The sequence below is a fragment of the Oncorhynchus tshawytscha genome, linkage group LG15 (genome assembly GCF_018296145.1).
Source record: "Oncorhynchus tshawytscha isolate Ot180627B linkage group LG15, Otsh_v2.0, whole genome shotgun sequence".
NCBI classification, from domain to species: domain Eukaryota; kingdom Metazoa; phylum Chordata; class Actinopteri; order Salmoniformes; family Salmonidae; genus Oncorhynchus; species Oncorhynchus tshawytscha.
The window spans coordinates 20,716,270-20,735,595 of record NC_056443.1 but is presented as its reverse complement, the minus strand read 5'-3'; the positions used below and the strand labels follow the sequence as shown (position 1 = coordinate 20,735,595).

Here is a 19,326-nt window from a genome sequence, read left to right as displayed (position 1 = left end):
CCACCCTTCATAGCCTGGTTCCTCTCTAGGTTTCTTCCTAGGTTTTGGCCTTTCTAGGGAGTTTTTCCTAGCCACCGTGCTTCTACACCTGCATTGCTTGCTGTTTGGGGTTTTCGGCTGGGTTTTTGTACAGCACTTTGAGATATCAGCTGATGTAAGAAGTGCTTTATAAATACATTTGATTTGATTTGATGGAATATGTCGAAAAATGCAACAAATTCTTCCTGAATCTCCAACGCAGGAAGCTAAATATTTGAAGTAGATGTTCTCTTTTCCGTCTCATCCTCACCCTTTGAATGATGATTACTGTAACAAATTATTTCCAAATAATACAAAAAATTAACAAATGTACAGAAAGAGGAATAACTTTTAAAGTTATTAAAGCTATTAAGTCCTTTCAGTCTGGAAAAACCCCAGGGCTTGATGGCATACCGGTAGAGGGATATCAAGCCTTTTTTGGTATACTCAAAGCTCCATTGTTAGCTTGTTTTAACTACTCTTATAAAAATGGTAGTCTGTCAGGTACTCTGCAGGAAGGTCTGATTTCACCAGTATTAAAACAAGACCCAGATTGCAAATATAAAGATCTAGTCTATCTAAAAAACTTAAGGCCTCTTACACTTCAATGTTGTGATGCAAAAATACTAGAGAAATGCATAGCACTCAGAATTAAAAAGGTTTTACCAGGTATTTTTCATCTGGATCAGAAAGGTTTTTTACATGAACGATACATTGGAGATAAAATACGACAAACGACAACTACTAGAAATAATAAAACAGCATGAAACATCTAAGAAGCCAGGCCTGGTATTTATAGAGGATTTTGAAAAGGCCTTTGATAAACTAAAACTGGATTTAATTTATAAAAGCCTGGATTTTTTTTCAATTTCAGTGATTCTCTTATAAAATGGGTAAAAGTAATGTATAGCAACCCCAGGTTTAAAATAGTAAATAGCGGCTACTTCTAAGAAAGTTTTGAATTGTCGAGGAGTTAAACAGTGGCGCCCGCAGTCACCATATCTATTCATTATGGCCATCAAAATGCTAGCTATTAAAATCTGATCAAATAAAAACATTAGAGAGGATTAGAATTCCAAGGCTTTAAAGCAAAGGAGTCCATGTATGCCAATGCCTTAACCTCTCTGGGATAGGGGGGACGCAAATGTCCCACTTGGCCAATTGCCAGGGAAAATACAGAGCGCCAGATTCAAATAAAATACTATACAATTCAAATTTTCATTAAATCACACATGTAAGATACCAAATTAATGCTACACTCATTGTGAATCCAGCCAACAAAAAGGCTTTTCGGCAAAAGCATAAGAAGCTATTCTCTGATGATAGCACAACAGTAAACAAAGAGAGAATAGCATATTTCAACCCTGCAGGCACCACACAAAACGCAGAAATAAAATATAAATCATGCCTTACCTTTGACAAGCTTCTTTTGTTGGCACTCCAATATGTCCCATAAACATCACAAATGGTCATTTTGTTCGATTAATTCCGTCGATATATATGCAAAATGTCCATTTATTTGGCGCGTTTGATCCAGAAAAAAACAGCTTCCAATTGTGCAACGTCACTACAAAATATCTCAAAGGTTACCTGTAAACTTTGCCAAAACATTTCAAACTACTTTTGTAATACAACTTTAGGTATTTTTAAATGTTAATAATCAATCAAATTGAAGACGGGTCTATCTGTTTTTAATACAGGAGGATTACAAACTAACGCTACTTTTCAAGTCTTGCAACTCTCAAACAGTACACATAACGTTGCCCTGTTCCAAGATGGCTGTACTTCTTCATTGCACAAAGGAATAACCTCAACCAAATTCCAAAGACTAGTGACATCCAGTGGAAGCGGTAGGAACTGCATCAAGTGCCTTAGAAATCTCGTTTCCCAATGGGACCTCATTTAATAGACAGTGACCTCAAAAACATTAATTCTGAATGGTTAGTCCTCGGGGTTTTGCCTGCTACATAAGTTATGTTATACTCACAGACATGATTCAAACAGTTTTAGAAACTTCAGAGTGTTTTCTATCCAAATCCACTAATAAAATAAAATATGCTTATCTTATATTCTTGGCATGAGTAGCAGAAAGTTGAAATTGGGCATGCTATTTATCCAAAAGTGAAAATGCTGCCCCCTATCCCAAAGAAGTTTAAGTCATGCCATTAGTTTAAGTAAAATCTAAGTAAAATGGTAAGTGAAGTGAATGGAAATAGCCGCTATACTTGCTAGTCCATGTATGTACGTTACTGTACATTTGGTACTTACAACAGAGATGCAAAATCACCATACAGATGTTTATCGGGGTCATTTTGCAGTCCGTCTTAAGTGGTTACTCTCCCCTGACCTGACCTTAGTCCAAATGGACTGATGCCGTAATGTGATGTAGGTCCTTGACAGTTACTGAGACAGTAAGTCACCTAATTTCTGATTGGTGTTTGAGACTTCAAATCACACCCTTCCTGTATTGTAGGTATGTGGGTGAACAGATGCTGTATTGCACACAAAGAGAGCATTTATTGTAAATCATATACAGTGGGGCAAAAAAGTATTTAGTCAGCCACCAATTGTGCAAGTTCTCCCACTTGAAAAGATGAGAGAGGCCTGTAATTTTCATCATAGGTACACTTCAACTATGACAGACAAAATGAGAAAAAAAATCTAGAAAATCACATTGTAGGATTTGTAGACGTGTACCAGGCTGGGAAGCCTGAATCTGCAATAGGTAAGCAGCTTGGTTTGAAGAAATCAACTGTGGGAGCAATTATTAGGAAATGGAAGACATATAGGGCACATCAGAAGCACACTTGTTATTTGGTTGATGCTGTAGAAAGATAACAGTTTTGTCAGTGAAAAGTAAGCCTTGATGTGTACATGGCCCACCCTCCTGCCTCCCTGAAAAGTAACAATATAAAAACTATGTGCTGAAACTGTTGGACCTGAGGGTTTGTTAATTATCAACCTCCTCAGAATCTCTCTGTCCAGCAGAAATAGTGAAATCGAGTGTGTGTTGACCAAAAACACAACAAGGCGTGTCCAAGACCTTAGCAACACAATTAGCAACATGATTATTTGTATGCACATCAAACTGCCTTGGTAACAAACCATAACAAATATAGCACAGAACAGATGAGGTGTGAAATCAAAAGTACCAAAGTACCAAAAAAACATTTATGTTTTGTTGTTCAGTGGAAACTTCTCACCACAAAGACCTTTGTATGAGATGTACGTGTTTTTTTCCATCCCTGTTCACACCAGCAAGGTGACACTGACCACAGGTCGAGGATGTTGTGTGTGCAGCGAATGCATCAGATGAGAGTTTGCAGAGAGCCTCAACCTGGACTCAGGGGTAGACGTAACATAGTAAATGTAAATCTGGGACACTCCAATTAGTATGATATGTTACGTTTCATATGGTATGTATTAATTTGTGGATGGCTATCATCCATTTCGTATGATATCCTCTCTGGCTCAGGCGTGCCACTAGCGACCCACCTCGTCAACATCCGGTGAAATTGCAGAGCGCCAAATTCAAAATACAGAAATAGTCATAATAAACATTCATAAAAATACATGTGTTATACATCGGCTTAAAGATTAACTTCTTGTTAATCCAGTCGCTTTGTCAGATTTCAAAAAGGCTTTACAGCGAAAGCATACCATGCGATTAGCTGAGGACAGCGCCCGCTTATGAAAGCATACAAACATTTTCCAACCAAGTAGAGGAGTCCCGAAAGTCAGAAATAGCGATAAAATTAATCACTTACCTTTGAAGATCTTCATCTGGTTGCAGTCACAAGAGACCCAGCTACACAATAAATGTTTGTTTTGTTCGATAAACTCCCTATTTATATCCCAAATACTCTGTTTTGTTGGCGCGTTTTGTTCAGTAATCTACTGGCTCAAAGGAGGTCAAAACATGCAGACGAATACATCCTAATAGTACTGGTAAAGTTCGTTGAAACATGTCAAATGATGTTTATAATTAATCCTCAGGTTGTCAATTGTCTAAATAATCGATAATATTTCAACCGGACAATAGAGTATTCAATAGAAAGGAAAAGGGTTGCTAGAGGTTCACATTAAATGGATAATCATCCCTCCCGACCAACGACGCTACTTTTTTTTGCCTTAAGCAACCTTCTGTCTTATGTAACCATACCAAACGTAACATATCATACTAATTAGAACTTCCCTGATTTACATTTACTACGTTACGTCTAGTGTATGAGACCAGGCTGAGAGCATTGATAACTGCCTCGGCACACAACATTAGTGCAGTAGGCCTATTGTTTATGGATGCGTTCCCTATGCATGCAAACACATCATGTATGCACTATGATTGAAGTATGCCTACAAGTGCAAAAAAGTGTTCAAGAAGTTGAAAAAAACTAACATGTTATGGACTGTTAGAACATAACCATGCATTTAGTGGGCTATTTTACTAAACAGCAGATTTGTATTTTTTGGCAGTGGCGGTGTACAGGTGTCCCAAACCCCAGATGTCCACTCATATCATTGTACATCATGCATTCAAATAAATTCAACCATACAATTACGATAACAACAGCAGATAATGTTTTGAAGTATAATAGTGTTTGTCATTGTACACTTCACACATTGTGCACAACTCTCTAGTCTAGAGCCTGGATTAGTTTGGTTTTGGTCAGGTATTTTCAGTCTAGCGGTAGGAATGGAAATTGATGTGGGGCCTGAATGCTGATAAGAGATTGTGTGGTTAGATGCAGAGACAGAGAGAGAAACAGAGAGAGAGAGAGAGAGAGAGAGAGAGACAGAGATACAAACAGAGAGAGCTCCAGGCCAGTCTTCCTGTGGTGCAGGTTGCTCGTCTTCATCAGAGAGAGAGAGAGAGAGAGGACTTTACCTCAGTGGAAAATAACAAGGCCTATCAGTGTTACCATTATCATACACATTCAAATATATTATACAAACTAGTGCCCCTCATTTTGTTGCGGTTTGCATCCTAAATCTTATTACACAGAATTAGAGATACACGCCCAGGGCCCATCTTTAATATCAAAAAGTAGTAAAATATTGGTTATTAGTAAAAAAAAATATTATAATAATATTACACTATCTTTCTGTCAAGACTATGATATGCCCAGTGATGTTCACCTCAGCAGGTCTCACTCAACACTGAGCTGCTCCTTCCTGTCACTCACAACACAGGAAGTGATGCGTTCCTCACTGGCCCCTCTACCTCAGCACTCAATCACGATGGCTGTCACAAGGGGATTTATGACTACTACTATTCAATGTATTACATCAGTTCTTTATCAGTGCTACAGTACACTGATATCAACATTAAAACATTTGACAATTATCTTGTGGCAGCATAAACAACATTTGACTCCATCTCCATCATTTGACCTTCAGCTCTCTTCTTATTTCTGGACCTCTTCTGACGGAAACTCAGTGCTGAGTAGTTCAGAGACTCTGGGTCCTGATCCGGATCCTGTAGAAAACATATAATAAGGTTAGAGGTATCAAACAATTCTAATCAAGTACAGTTATCTGGATGTCATTTACGAAATATGACAGTTTCTATTACCTGGCTATTTTGTAGCTGCAGTTGAGCCTCGATACCTGAGTAAGGAAAGAGTAATTTGGGTCAGTACACAAACAGTTATTCAAACATACATTTTACGTTGTGTGTTACTGTAAAGACATTTGGTCAGAGAGAAATACCCTAAGCATGTGTGTGTGTGGTTTGCTTTCAATTGATATAATCTGAGATATACACCTTTTAGAAAATGTTTATGGTCCTCCATCGTACCTGTGTTGTGTGTTTTTGTGTCTCGTCTGATCTTGAGGACCAGGATGAGGATGACTATCAGTAGAACAGCAGTCACAACACCCAGGATCACAACCAGGGAAGGGAGGTACGTCGTTCCATCATCATCCTCTCCAACTAAACTGATAGTTCCATCACAGTGTTTTGGTTTTGCTTCGGCTGTGCCTTCAGAAAGTCAGAGTGAAAATATGTTTTAGAAATGTTTACAAATTAATAAGCTGAAATGTCTTGGGTCAATAAGTATTCAACTACTTTGTTAGTGCAAGCCTAAATAAGTTCAGATAAATGTGATTAATAACAAGTCACAAAATAAGTTGCATGGACTCACTCTGTGTGCAATATTAGTGTTTATTAACATGAGTTCTGAATGACTACCTCATCTCTCTACCCTACACATACAGTTATCTGCAAGGTCCCTCAGCAGAGAAGTGAATTTCAAACACAGATTTAACCACAAATACCAGGGAGGTTTTCCAATGCCTCACAAAGAAGGGTACCTATTGATAGATGGGTAAAAAAAAGAAGACATTGAAAATCCATTTGAGGATGGTAAAGTTATTAATTATACTTTGGATGGTGTATCAATACACCCAGTCACTACAAAGATACAGTCATCCTTCCTAACTCAGTTGCCGGTGAGGAAGGAAACCACTCAGGGATTTCACAATGAGTTACAGACTTTAATGGCTGTGATAGGAAAAAACTGAAGATGGATCAAAAACATTGTAGTTACTCCATAATACTAACCTAAATGACAGAGGGAAAGAAAGTCTGAACAAAATAAAAAATATATTATTGTTTGCAATAAGGCACTAAAGTAAAACTGCTAAAAATGTGCCGAAGAAATTATCTTCATGTCCTGAGTAGAAAGCATTATGTTTGGGGCAAATCCAACACAACACATCACTGAGTATCACTCTTCATATTTTCAAGCATGGTGGTGGCTGCATCATGTCTTGTCATCGAAAAGGACAACGTTTTTTTTTTTCAAGATAAAAATATACATAATAACGCTAAGCACAGGAAAAATCCTTGAGGAAAACCTGGTTCGGTCTACTTTTCAACAGAGAATGGGAGACAAATTCACCTTTCAGCATGATAATAACTTAAAACACAAGGCCAAATATACACTGGAGTTGCTTACCAAGACGACATTGAATGTTCCTGAGTGGCTGAGTTACAGTTCTGACTCAAAGTGGCTTGAAAATCTATTACATGACTTGAAAATGATTGTCTAGCAATATGTTTGTCATTGCTAGACAGACATCTTCAAGTCTTTTCATAGATTTTCTAGCCGAATAACAGAGTTTGAAGAATTTAAAAAAAATTGTGGTCAAATATTGTACATTCCAAAACTCTTAGAGACTGACCCAGAAAGACACAGCTGTAATCACTGCCAAAGTTGATTCTAACATGTATTGACTCAGGGGTGTGAATACTAATGTAAATTATAATTTACAAGGGTGGCAGGTAGACTAGTGGTTAGACCATTGGACTAGTAACCGAAAGGTTGCAAGATCTAATTCCCGAGCTGACAAGGTAAATATCTGTTGTTCTGCCTCTGAACAAGGCAGTTAACCCACTGTTCCTAGGCTGTCATTGAAAATAAGAATGTGTTCTTAATTGACTTGCCTAGTTAAATAAATATACAGGGAATTGTGTGTAGATAGGTGAGATTTTTAATCCATTTTGAATTCAGGCTGTAACACAACAAAATGTGTAATAAGTCAAGGGGTATGAATAGTTTCTGAAGGTGCTGTACATGAGAAAGAAAGAGAAACTCACTTTTTGTCGATGACTCTAGTATTTCCTCACCTCCGTTGTGCCCTATAAGATCGAGAAAATAAATAATTCATTTTTTCTCAATTTTTATACTAAAAAATATGTCCAACAAAGGTTTGCCTTTGTTTTATGACAATTCCTGATTAGGTTGTTATTCGTTTTCAAATGTATCAAACGGCAGATAAATAATTGAAAACGTACCTTGAATTTTTAGAACAGTTGCGTTGACAAAGAACATGTGGCTATGTGGATACAATCCACAGAAATACAGACCACAGTCAGCTATTTCCACATTTGTGATTGTGAGAAAGACAGTGGTGTTGTTGCTGAACATTTCAAAATGGCTCCTTCGAAAACTATTGTGGAGATAAGGTGTTGAGTTAAAGCCGTACATAGACGAGATGCACACAGGCTCTGATCCGTTGACTTGCTTGAACCATGCTGTGTGTCCCACAGCCGTTGTAACATTGGAGCACTGCAAGGTGATGGTATCCCCAATACGGACCACCATAGTCTGACACTGAGAAACCAACACAGAGACCAAACCTGAAACACAGAGAACAAAGTGAATTACTATATTCGTTGAAATCACGTTAGAATTCAGGAAAAAGTGCTACACTGAACATTCCGGTTTTCCTTGACGGATGCACTCAATCTTACTCTGTCTCTACAGTATGTTAGATTTAACAGTAGCTTACTTACTCAATCCATAGAGCAGTAGAGCTGGTAGGAAGGTTTTGGCCATTCTGTGTGTAGATCTATTCTGCTCTGTCTGGTTGTGAATCAGAGAGCACTATTCACTCTGAGATCACAGTGAGATCAAAGGTGATTTCATTGGTAGTGGGTGTGGTAGTTGGTATTGGACCACAATGTCTATTTACAGAGAGCAGAATTGACAGAGACATTTTATGTGGAGTGTAAAAACAAAAGTTCAGCATAGGTATGTTGAATTAAAATGGAGATAAGTGTTTGGGTTCATATACAGTAGGTGTTTGGGTTTAGTGGGGATAATAGGTGACCATAAGACTTCACCTTATCAGGGTTAGTGCTCTTAAGGCTTTATTTGTATTGTCCCCTACAGATGGATTTTACCAGTTCAAACGAACTATCCACTACCCAGCTAGCAATGAGGAATCTGCCCACAAGCGGCCCTCTTCCGGGGGACCGGAACGGATTGAATCCGCCTGGAATCTGGTGTCGGACTCGGCCCGGAATCAAAATGAATGACTGCCAAGAATCGGCCCAAGTACATCGGCCGTTTCCGTCTAAATGAATTCAGGCGACTATGCTGGCATCTAATCAGAGTCTCCCCAGAAGCGTCCCTATGCAATTTTAAATAAATGTATACAAAATCACCCAATTTACTCATTTTAAATATTACTATTGTACATACAAATGATGTATGTCCACAATTTTTAAAATAATTGTATGTATTCATTACACCCTTTTCGTGATGTCAAGTTGTCTTGTTCCATCGCTGCAACTCCCGTACGGCCTCAGGAGAGGCTAAGGTCGAGAGCCGTGCGACCTTAGAAAAACAACTCCGCCAACCCGCACTGCTTCATGACACAATGCACACTTAACCTGGAATCCAGCCGCACTAATGTGTCAAAGGAAACACTGTACACCTGGTGACCATGTCAGCGTGCATCTGCCTGGCCCGCCACAGGAGTCACTACAGCGCGATGAGATAAGGACATCCCGGCTGGCCAAACCCTCCCCTAACCCGGACAACGCTGGGCCAATTGTGCGTCGCCTCATGGGTCTCCCAGTTGCGGCCGGCATGGGTATCGAACCAGCATCTGTAGCAACTCAGTTTGTACTGCAATGCAGTGTTTCAGACTGCTGTGCCACTCGGGAGGCCCTATCTACAAAGTATCAAAATACTAAAATACTACGATTTTTGATCCCAGTTTGCCCCTGTATTTGCACATGGTGTAAATCATTCAGAGGTAAAGGGCTCAAGTTTGGCTAATTGATGTAGAAGAAAAATGTATAAATTCACAGTTTGCATAAGAGTTACAGTGAAGCCATGTCAGTAAGTTGAGCCAAGGTAGAAGACAATGTCAGTAATCTTTAGCGTAAATAGCTACTGAAACACATGAGAAATGGACTAGGCAGTCTACTGTAGATATGCACATACAGTACTTACAAGTGAGATGCAGAATCACCAGACAGATAATAATGGGGTCATCTTGCAGTCCATCCTTCGTGGTTACTCTCGCCTGCCCTGAACCAAATGGACTGGTGAAGTACTGTGATCAGTAGGCTTCTTGCCTGACAGTTACAGAGAAAGACAGAAAGTCACCTATTCTCTCTGATTGGTGGGAGATTTATCAAATAACACCCTTCCTGGTAGGTGTGTGAACAGACACTGCACTTCTTACAAAGAGAGCATTTACTGTAAATCATATATGTGTGTATATATATATATATATATATATATATATATATATATATATATATATATATATATATATACAGTATATATACAGTATATTTCTCATTTACAACTGCAACCTGGCCAAGATAAAGCAAAGCAGTTTGACACATACAACAACACAGAGTTACACATGGAATAAACAAACATACAGTAAATAATACAGTACAAAAACAAGTCTATATACGATGTGAGCAAATGAGGTGAGATAAGGGAGGTAAAGGCAATAAAAAGGCCACGGTGGCGAAGTAAATACAATATAGCAATTAAAAACACTGGAATTGTAGATGTGCAGTAGGTGCATGTGCAAAGTAGAAATACTGGGGTGCAAGGGAGCAAAATAAATAAATACATTAGGGGATGAGGTAATTATTTGGGCTATTTATAGATGGGCTATGTTTTAAAGATGGGCTATGTACAGGTGCAGTGATCTGTGAGCTTCTCTGACAGCTGGTGCTTAAAGCTAGTGAGGGAGATAAGTGTTTCCAGTTTCAGAGATTTTTGTTGTTCGTTCCAGTCATTGGCAGCAGAGAACTGCAAGGAGAGGCAGCCAAAGGAAGAATTGGCCCTGTGTGTGACCAGTGAAATACACCTGCTGGAGCGCGTGCTACAAGTGGGTGCTGCTATAGTGACCAGCGAGCTGAGATAAGGTGGGACTTTACCTAGCAGGGTCTTGTAGATGACCTGGAGCCAGTGGGTTTGGCGACGAGTATGAAGCGAGGGCCAGCCAACGAGAGCGTACAGATTGCAGCGGTGGATAGTATATGGGGCTTTGGTGACAAAACGGATGGCACTGTGATAGACTGCATTCAATTTGTTGAGTAGGGTGTTGGAGGCTATTTTGTAGATGACATCGCCGAAGTCAAGGATCGGTAGGATGGTCAGTTTTACGACTGTATGTTTGGCAGCATGAGTGAAGGATGCTTTGTTGCGAAATAGGAAGCCAATTCTAGATTTAACTTTGGATTGGAGATGTTTGTGTGTGGCTGGAAGGAGAGTTTAAAGTCTAACCAGACACCTAGGTATTTGTCGTCTGCGTAGAGGTGGATCAGAGACTCACCAGCAGCAAGAGCGGCAATGTGTACAGTTGAAGTCGGAAGATTACATACACCTAAGCCAAATACATTTAAACTCAGTTATTCACAATTCCTGACATTTAATCCGGGTAAAAATTCCCTGTCTTAGGTCAGTTAGGATCACCCATGTGCAGTTGCAAACCATAGTCTGGCTTTTTTATGGCAGTTTTGGAGCAGAGACTTATTCCTTGCTGAGCAGCCTTTCTGGTTATTTCAATATACGACTCGTTTTACTGTGGATATAGATACTTTTGTACCTGTTTCCTCCAGCATCTTCACAAGGTCCTTTACTAATGTTCTTGGGTTGATTTGCACTTTTCGCACCAAAGTATGTTCGTCTCTATGAGACAGAACTCGTCTCTTTCCTGAGCGGTATGACGGCTGCGTGTTCCCATGGTGTTTATACTTCCGTACTATTGTTTGTAGAGATTAACATGGTGCCTTCAGGTGTTTGAAAATTAATAATCTGTCGATAAACAATTGTTGGAAAATTTACTTGTGTCATGGACAAAGTAGATGTCCTAACCGACTTGCCACAACTATGGTTTGTTAACAAGAAATTTGATGGAGTGGTTGAAAATCAAGTTTTAATGACTCCAACCTAAGTGTATGTAAACTTCCGACTTCAACTGTATATCTATGAGGTATGTAGAGTCAAAGAGATTCTTGCGGTGTGCAAGCACAAGGTCTCTCTTGAAATTTATTTATATTTTTTACATTTCAACGAGACTAATTAAATAATTAAGTAATTAAATAAAGGTTCAATAAAAAGGCACCTCTTCTGTGATAAGAAATAGATGTGTCTTGGTGTTTCTCCATTTCTAATGGTGTGATGGAGCCTGACACATATTCAGCTAAACTGCTGTTACTTTAATAATATTGTAAATTTGTATATGTGGTCGCAGAGATGTTTCTGTAGACAGAGAATAGAGATATACGGAGTGTAAAATTGGTTTATTATGTTATGTCTTAAAAAAAAAATTATGACGGCTGACTATGACCTGTCCTCGTTCTGTGGTGCTGGCTGTTGTGCAACTTTCACTATGAGTAGATCTATTGCAAGAGGCCTAAATCATTTTCCATAACATGTGGTACTGCTAGACATCACATCATTAAGTAAACTTTGTCCTACACATTTGTGTTGAGAGGCTTTTGCTGCACTAAGGGTCTGTTTCACACCCACTAAGTAGTGTGAAGAGAGTAGTGTGGGTGCAGGTCAGTCTTCCTGTGTTAAATGTCTATTAGAGGTTAGTTTCCATCAGTGGAAAGCAACACTTCCACCTTCACCACAAGGCTTAAACAGACCATAATATCTGAGACAGTTAATAGCATCTGTCTGTACAACGCGTCATATCATCATAGTATGCAGTGGGTTCAATTTATTCAAATTCAAACAGTTGGAAACACTTTATTTTTCTTTACACAAGCAACTATTTTACTGTTGCTAAAATAGGCACAACAAATAAATACAAATAATAACAATCTGTAAAGGTGCCCTTGAGCATGGCACTTAACCCTAATTGCTCCAGGGGTGCTGTACAATGGTGACCCTGGCTGTGAACCCACTCCCTGCGGGTGTCTCAGGGGGAGTTGGGGTTAGCAACAACAACACAAAACATTTTCATTACACACTTGTGTACCAAGACAAATATAAGCACCACCCCTAATTATTATTATTATTATTATTAAAATAAAAAAATAGCAATGCATTCAATTATTTCAACATTGTATAACAAACAAGCTATGACCACTGTTTTCATCACATTTGACTGCTTATGCATTCAAAGATAGTTAATGAAGCTAGAACTAGTTAATAAAGAGTTATCTAGTATAAAAGGATCATTGTTTCATTCATCCAGTTCTACTGTCTGATCCCAGCATACACCACTGTCTCCATGTGACCTCTCTGTCTTCTAGACCTGTTCTTCTTGTTGCTCAGATTCAGAGCTACGTAATGGAGACTGTCTTCATCTTGGTCCTGTGAAGCACAAAATAGCATTGTTGACAATCAATTATTTTAAATTTAGTTTTTTTAACCCAAAATAGTGAAGTTGGTTGAAGACAGGCTTCACAATAGACTTCAGACAATATAAAAGTATTTCTGCTTACCCCTGCATCTGACCTGGTAACTGAAGGACCTCTGGTCTGTGAGACGAGTCCTAAAACGAATGACAAAAAAGATTAGGATACTTCTACTTCTTCCACTACTGAAACAACAACAAATGGTGACATCAACGAATATCAAGGGATAGTAACTTACCTCTGCACTGCACACATGTTGTGTTGTTCATCTTGTACATGATGCAAACCAGGACAATGATCAAGGTGAACGTGACACACAATACTACACCCAGGCAGGACACCAAGAGAAGAGGATCTGCTCTATGGTCTGTTGAAATTCAAACAGTAACAGAAGAAACCCAGAATAGCAAGTAAATGTATGTTCTACATAGTAGACTATACAGTAGATATAAAATAAAATAGAATCTGTATCACCTACCGTCAATGTCCAACTTGGTCCCGTTCCCAAAGAGTATCTCCCCACATGAGGCCACAGCACAGTAGTAAGTCCCAGCATCAGAGAGCCTGAGGTTCCTCTTGGGGAGGTTGTAGACACAGCTCTGTGGAGGAGACCCAGCCTGAGGGCTCTTCTCACACTGATCACTCTTGTCTCCATGGGTGTAAATGATTCCTGGATGGGATTCTCCTGAGCCATGTCTGAACCAATAGACACTGTGTTCTCCTGCACAGGTCTCAGTGTGTATTGTACAGTTCAGAGTCACAGAGTCTCCTGGATGGACTGACTCAGACACAGGTTGCTGGAGCACAGACATTCTGTTGGACTCTGAATCTGAAGAAGGTGAGTAACTAATGTAAGACTAAGTGGGTGAAAAACAAGCCATGTATTCATCACTAGCATTTGATGAAGTAGTTGCAGAAACATACCAATATACTGTGCCATACATTTTGAAATTGAAGATGCAAATGTTTAGTTACCTTTGACAATTAAAACAGTTCCCTCTCCAAATGTTTGCTCATAGATGGCTGCAGTGGAACAATAGTATGTAGCTGAGTCCCCTGGCTCTGTCTTGGATATGGTCAAGTTATAGCAGTATTCTCCTCTCCTCACACCCAAACGTTCGGTCTCAGTAAAGTCCTTGATAAAGTTGTTGGAATAATAATTCTCTTGGCCAGCATAAAGAGATGATGCCATGAGGAGGGGTTCCTGTCCAAAACTCTGCTTCAACCAATTAAATCTGGTCACCGACACATTAGGACAAAGGCAAGTGAGAGTCACAGTGCCTCCCAGCTCAGTAACCATCACAGGGATTGGTTGAATTACGTTTGGTTTGGTGAAAGCACAAACTGTCAAAGCAAACAAACAACATGGAACAAAGTCACAGGCATTTCTACCCATTACAGACAACATCCACTTCGCTTATTATATTCAAACTACATACTACAAATGATTAAATAAGGAACTAAATTAAAATGTCTTACTCTTACCCAAGTTGATGTAAAATATAAATACTTCTCTATTCATCATTGTAGCATTACACCCTTCTGCACTGTATAGTGTGTGGGTCTGACAGTGGGGCACCTTATATATGATGGCACTTTAGATGTACCCATCATACAGTAGGAGGGAACACTGAAACTAGAGATTTTATTGGCTGACGACAATCTTAGAAGTGTGTCCTCTGGCTTACCATAGTGTGAGCTTCACGGGAATGACTTTCCAAGAAGACATTATAAAGCGATTCAGAGTTACTAGATCAAGGCTATCAAATATTTGCCTGATACGGCTGTTTCTTTTTTGAGAAAAATTAAACATTTTCTGAAATGAAATTGATGTTTGGACAAGAAACAGTGAAATATCTCTAGTGCTGCTGATACTACCGACCCTAACCCAGCCCAGCCCAGCCCAGCCCAAGGGTTAAAGTGATCCATAATGTACATTTACCCACCACTGCATAGAAGCTGCATTTCTGGCTATTGGTTTTCATCATAAGCCTCCAACATTAAATACTAATATTATTTGTAACCGCAATTGAATAATATACGGTGCTGTTTTCTATATTGTAGAATAATAGTGAAGACATCAACAGTTTGAAACACATATGGAATCATGTAGTAACCAAAAAAGTATTAAACAAATACAATTATATTTTAGATTTTAGATTCTTCAAAGTAGCCAACATTTGCCTTGATGACAGCTTTTCACACTGTTGACATTCTCTCAACCAGCATCAGCTGGAATGCTTTTCCAATCATCTTGAGTTCCCACATATGCTGAGCACTTGTGTGCAGCTTTTCCTTCACTCTGCAGTCCAACTCATCCCAAACCATCTCAATTGGGTTGAGGATGGGTGATTGTGGAGGCCAGGTCATCTGATGCAGCACTCCATCAATCTCTTTCTTGGTCAAATAGCCCTTGCACAGTCTGGAGGTGTGTTGGGTCATTGTCCTGATGAAAAAACAATGATAGTCCCACTAAGCGCAAACCAGATGGGATGGTGTATTGCTACAGAATGCTGTCATTGCCATGCTGGTTAAGTGTGCCTTGAATTCTAAATAAATGACTGGCAGTGTCACCAGCAAAGCACACACCACAACATTACACCTCCTCCTCCGTGCTTCACGACGGGAACCACACATGCGGAGATCATCCTTTCATCTACTCTGCGTCTCACAAAGACACGGCGGTTGGAACCAAAAATCTCAAATTCGGACTAATCATGACCAAAAGACAGATTTCCACCAGTCTAATGTCCATTACTCGTGTTTCTTGGCCCATTAAGTCTCTTCTTGTTATTGGTGTCTTTGCAGTAATTAGACTATGTAGGCCTGATTCACAAAGTCTCCTCTGAACAGTTGATGTTGAAACATGTCTGTTTTTCACGCTCTGACCATAGAGAGCCCTTAGTTCTCTATGGTGTAGTAGGTTAGGGCGTGACTAGGGGGTGATCTAGTATAGATATTTCTATGTTGGTGCTTAAAGTGGTTCCGAATTAGAGGCAGCTGTTTATCGTTGCCTCTGATTGGGGATCATATTTAGGTAGGCTTTTTCCCCACCTGCATTTGTGGGATATTGTTTTGTGTTTGTGCACCACTTAGTTACTTTTAGTTGTTTGTTTATTTGATTTATTGTTTTTTTCTTTAAGTTTCACTTTGCAATAAATATGTGTAACTCAACATCCGTTGCGCCTAGGTCCCGTTCTTATGACAACCGTGACATTGTTACTTGAACTCTGGGAAGCATTTCTTTGAATCCGGGGTTCAAGTTAATTGCCAATTTCTGAGGCTGGTAACTCTAATGAACTAATCCTCTGCAGCAGACGTAACTCTGGGTCTTCCTTTCCAGTAATTAATACCGTTCTATTTCATTTCACTTGAAAACATTGTTCATTAGTGTTTTTACAGTGGGGAGAACAAGTATTTGATACACTGCTGATTTGGCAGGTTCTCCTACTTACAAAGCATGTAGAGGTCTGTAATTTTTATCATATATAACACCAATGATAGATGATTTTATCATATAAAAAAGAACAGACTACCCACCCCAACTCACGCCCTGACCAAACTAAAACAAAGACATAACAAAGGAACTAAGGTCAGAATGTGACAATTGGCTAAAGAGAACCACATAACATTTTGACATTCTGATGGAAAATAAACTGAAATTCAAATTGGAAACATAGTTTGCTACTAAACTTTCAGTTTCTTCACTGACCTTCATGGCATATGCACCATCTCTATTCATTATACCAGAATATTCCACAATGATACGAACCAACATCAGTATGGGCAAAATAAAACTCAAGTCGTCCTTTGCAGCTCAAGACAAGATGTATTTGCGAAATCTCCCTGGAATGACACTTTTTCATAGTAAGTTGGTACATGGGTACAAGTCCATGTCCCGGTGGTCGCAATATTGGAGATAGCTTCATGAGATCAGACATGCACCCTGAGCCCACTCAGACATTCTTGACACACATTCCAAATGGGAACTACAAATGTGTCTCTTGCGCACAGTGCAATATCACAATAAAAACATCCTTCTTCAGACACCCACATACAGGTCGAAAAACCCTGTTCGGGGTATCATCTCATCACCTGTTCATGTGGGAAAGCCTATTTTTATGAAAAAGTCTTATAAATTGATATATTCTTTCTAGAGCTAATCCGCGCACACCCAATATATTCCCCCTGTTGATGATGCTTATTATGCATTATGGTTGAACCAAAAAAACAATTAAATATGTGAAATTTAATTACACTACAATATATGTTGATGCTACTATTATGTACACTGCCATTCAAAGGTTTAGGGTCACTTAGACATTTTTTGTTCAATAAATAACATCACATTTATCTGAAAAACAGTGTAGACATTGTTAATGTTGTAAATTACTATTGTAGCTCGAAACATCTGATTTTTTATGGAATATCTACATAGGCATACAGAGGCCCATTATCAGCAACCATCACTCCTGTGTCCCAATGTCACATTGTGTGAGCTAATATAAGTTTATCATTTAAAATGTTAATTGATCCCGTTTGCAATTATGTTAGCACAGCTGAAAATTGTAGTTCTGATTAAAGAAGCAATAAAACCTTCTTTAGACTAGTTGAGTACCTGGAGCATCAGCATTTGTGGGTCCGATTACAGCCTCAAAATGGCCAGAAACAAAGACCTTTCTTCTGAAACTCCTCAGTCTATTCTTGTTCTGAGAAATTGAGCTATTCCAATCGAGAAATTGCCAAGAAACTGAAGATGATGTACAACGCTGTGTACTACTCCCATCACACAACAGCGTAAACTGGCTCTAACCAGAAGAGAAAGAGGAGTGGGAGGCCCTGGTGCACAACTGAGCAAGAGGACAAGTACATTAGAGTGTCTAGTTTGAGAAACAGATGCCTCAAAAGTCCTCAACTGGCAGCTTCATTAAATAGTACCCGCAAAACGATGTTAAAACAAACAGTTTCTTTGATACTTTGAAAACTCCATACAAACGTTTGTTACTAAAAGCAGTTTTATTATGCTACAAATAGTAACATTTCTTCTTGTAGTCTTTGTGACAGTGGTGATATCTTTCACTGCTGCTACAGGTTCCTGACATCAGAGTACACAGCATCCTCTCTGCTGGTCTTCTCTCTTGCTCTTCTAGAGGAGGACTTCTTCTTGGGGGTGAAAATACATTATGACAGCATGATCTACTATTGTCGCGATTGTCTTATGGAGTAGACCAAAGCACAGTGTGGTTAGAATACATTCTTCTTTATTTAATGAAGAACACTTAAACAAAAAAAACAAATAAGACAACCGTGACCGCTATATAAACAATGTGCTAACGTGCAACAAAACATAGACAATAACCCACAAAATACCCAAAGCAGATGGCTGCCTAAATATGGTTCCCAATCAGAGACAATGGTAAACACCTGCCTCTAATTGAGAACCAATCTAGGCAACCATAGACCTGCATAAACACCTAGATGGAAACAACCCCATGAATCTACAAAACCCCTAGACAGTACAAACAACCTAGATGAGACAAAAACACACATACCACCTTCATCACACCCTGACCTAACCAAAATATATAAAGAAAACAAAGAATACTCAGGTCAGGGCGCGACAACTATATAGTGTTTCAATTCTCCTGTGGAAGAAAACACTACAAAAGACATGACTATTCAGACTGTACACCCACTACGATGACCTGACAGTCAGTGGAACAGTGACAGACGTTCCACAGAAAAATGAACAATCACAAAGATAAGTAGGCTACATCTATCACAGTGACCTATTACTTACAAGAATGCTTAAGAACAAAAAATGCACAAATAAGCTGAACACTAGCTGTAAGGCAGTTTCTTGTAAAAACTACAAATATTATATATTTATAAATGTTGATAAATTTACCTGATTTCTCTGAGACGTTGGGACATCAGTCCTCCCTTCATAGAGATTGAAATAGAGGAAGGCCAGCTATGATTTTTTTATGACAATCTATCTATTTTTAACCTCATGTAGTTAATTAACAGTGCTGATATGTTGGGCATTTAATGGATATTTACAGAATGTACATTGCATTGAGATGCATGTACCATCAGACACAACATTAGATATAAAGTAATACCTCTGCTATCTCTGTTCTGAGTCTTGCACAGCACCCAGACAAGTAGAG

At 39.0% G+C, this 19,326-nt stretch overlaps 2 protein-coding genes across 3 annotated transcripts; both read right to left on the bottom strand.

Annotated features, from left to right (window-relative positions):
• Window positions 1-4,014: 4,014 nt before the first annotated feature.
• LOC112214676 lies at window positions 4,015-8,378 on the bottom strand. Its single transcript, XM_024373593.2, has 6 exons — window positions 8,318-8,378; window positions 7,817-8,161; window positions 7,619-7,660; window positions 5,816-5,998; window positions 5,591-5,625; window positions 4,015-5,494 (listed from the first exon to the last, which is right to left on the bottom strand). The coding sequence occupies exons 1-6, from the start codon at window positions 8,358-8,360 to the stop codon at window positions 5,360-5,362; spliced, it is 783 nt and encodes a 260-aa protein (XP_024229361.1). The 5' UTR covers window positions 8,361-8,378; the 3' UTR covers window positions 4,015-5,359.
• Window positions 8,379-12,523: 4,145 nt separating this feature from the next.
• On the bottom strand, window positions 12,524-14,704 carry LOC112214673. Of its 2 annotated transcripts, XM_024373590.2 has the most exons (6): window positions 14,639-14,704; window positions 14,129-14,497; window positions 13,632-13,982; window positions 13,392-13,520; window positions 13,241-13,290; window positions 12,524-13,109 (listed from the first exon to the last, which is right to left on the bottom strand). In XM_024373590.2, exons 1-6 carry the CDS (start codon window positions 14,676-14,678, stop codon window positions 12,993-12,995), a joined length of 1,056 nt encoding a protein of 351 aa, XP_024229358.2. In that variant the 5' UTR covers window positions 14,679-14,704; the 3' UTR covers window positions 12,524-12,992. The 2 variants fall into 2 exon arrangements, with proteins under 2 accessions (XP_024229358.2, XP_024229355.2); XM_024373587.2 differs by lacking the exon at window positions 14,639-14,704 and having other exon boundaries at window positions 14,129-14,624.
• Window positions 14,705-19,326: the final 4,622 nt, after the last annotated feature.

Coding starts and splice junctions, on each gene's coding strand:
- LOC112214676 (XM_024373593.2), bottom strand. CDS start 8,360: ATGGCCAAAACCTTCCTACCAGCTCTACTGCTCTATGGATTGA. Junction 5,626..5,815: donor CACAAAAACACACAACACAG/GTACGATGGAGG, acceptor TTCCTTACTCAG/GTATCGAGGCTCAACTGCAG. Junction 5,495..5,590: donor TGCAGCTACAAAATAGCCAG/GTAATAGAAACT, acceptor TGTTTTCTACAG/GATCCGGATCAGGACCCAGA.
- LOC112214673 (XM_024373587.2), bottom strand. CDS start 14,561: ATGTTGTCTGTAATGGGTAGAAATGCCTGTGACTTTGTTCCATGTTGT. Junction 13,983..14,128: donor AACTGTTTTAATTGTCAAAG/GTAACTAAACAT, acceptor CACCTTCTTCAG/ATTCAGAGTCCAACAGAATG. Junction 13,521..13,631: donor GACCAAGTTGGACATTGACG/GTAGGTGATACA, acceptor GAATTTCAACAG/ACCATAGAGCAGATCCTCTT.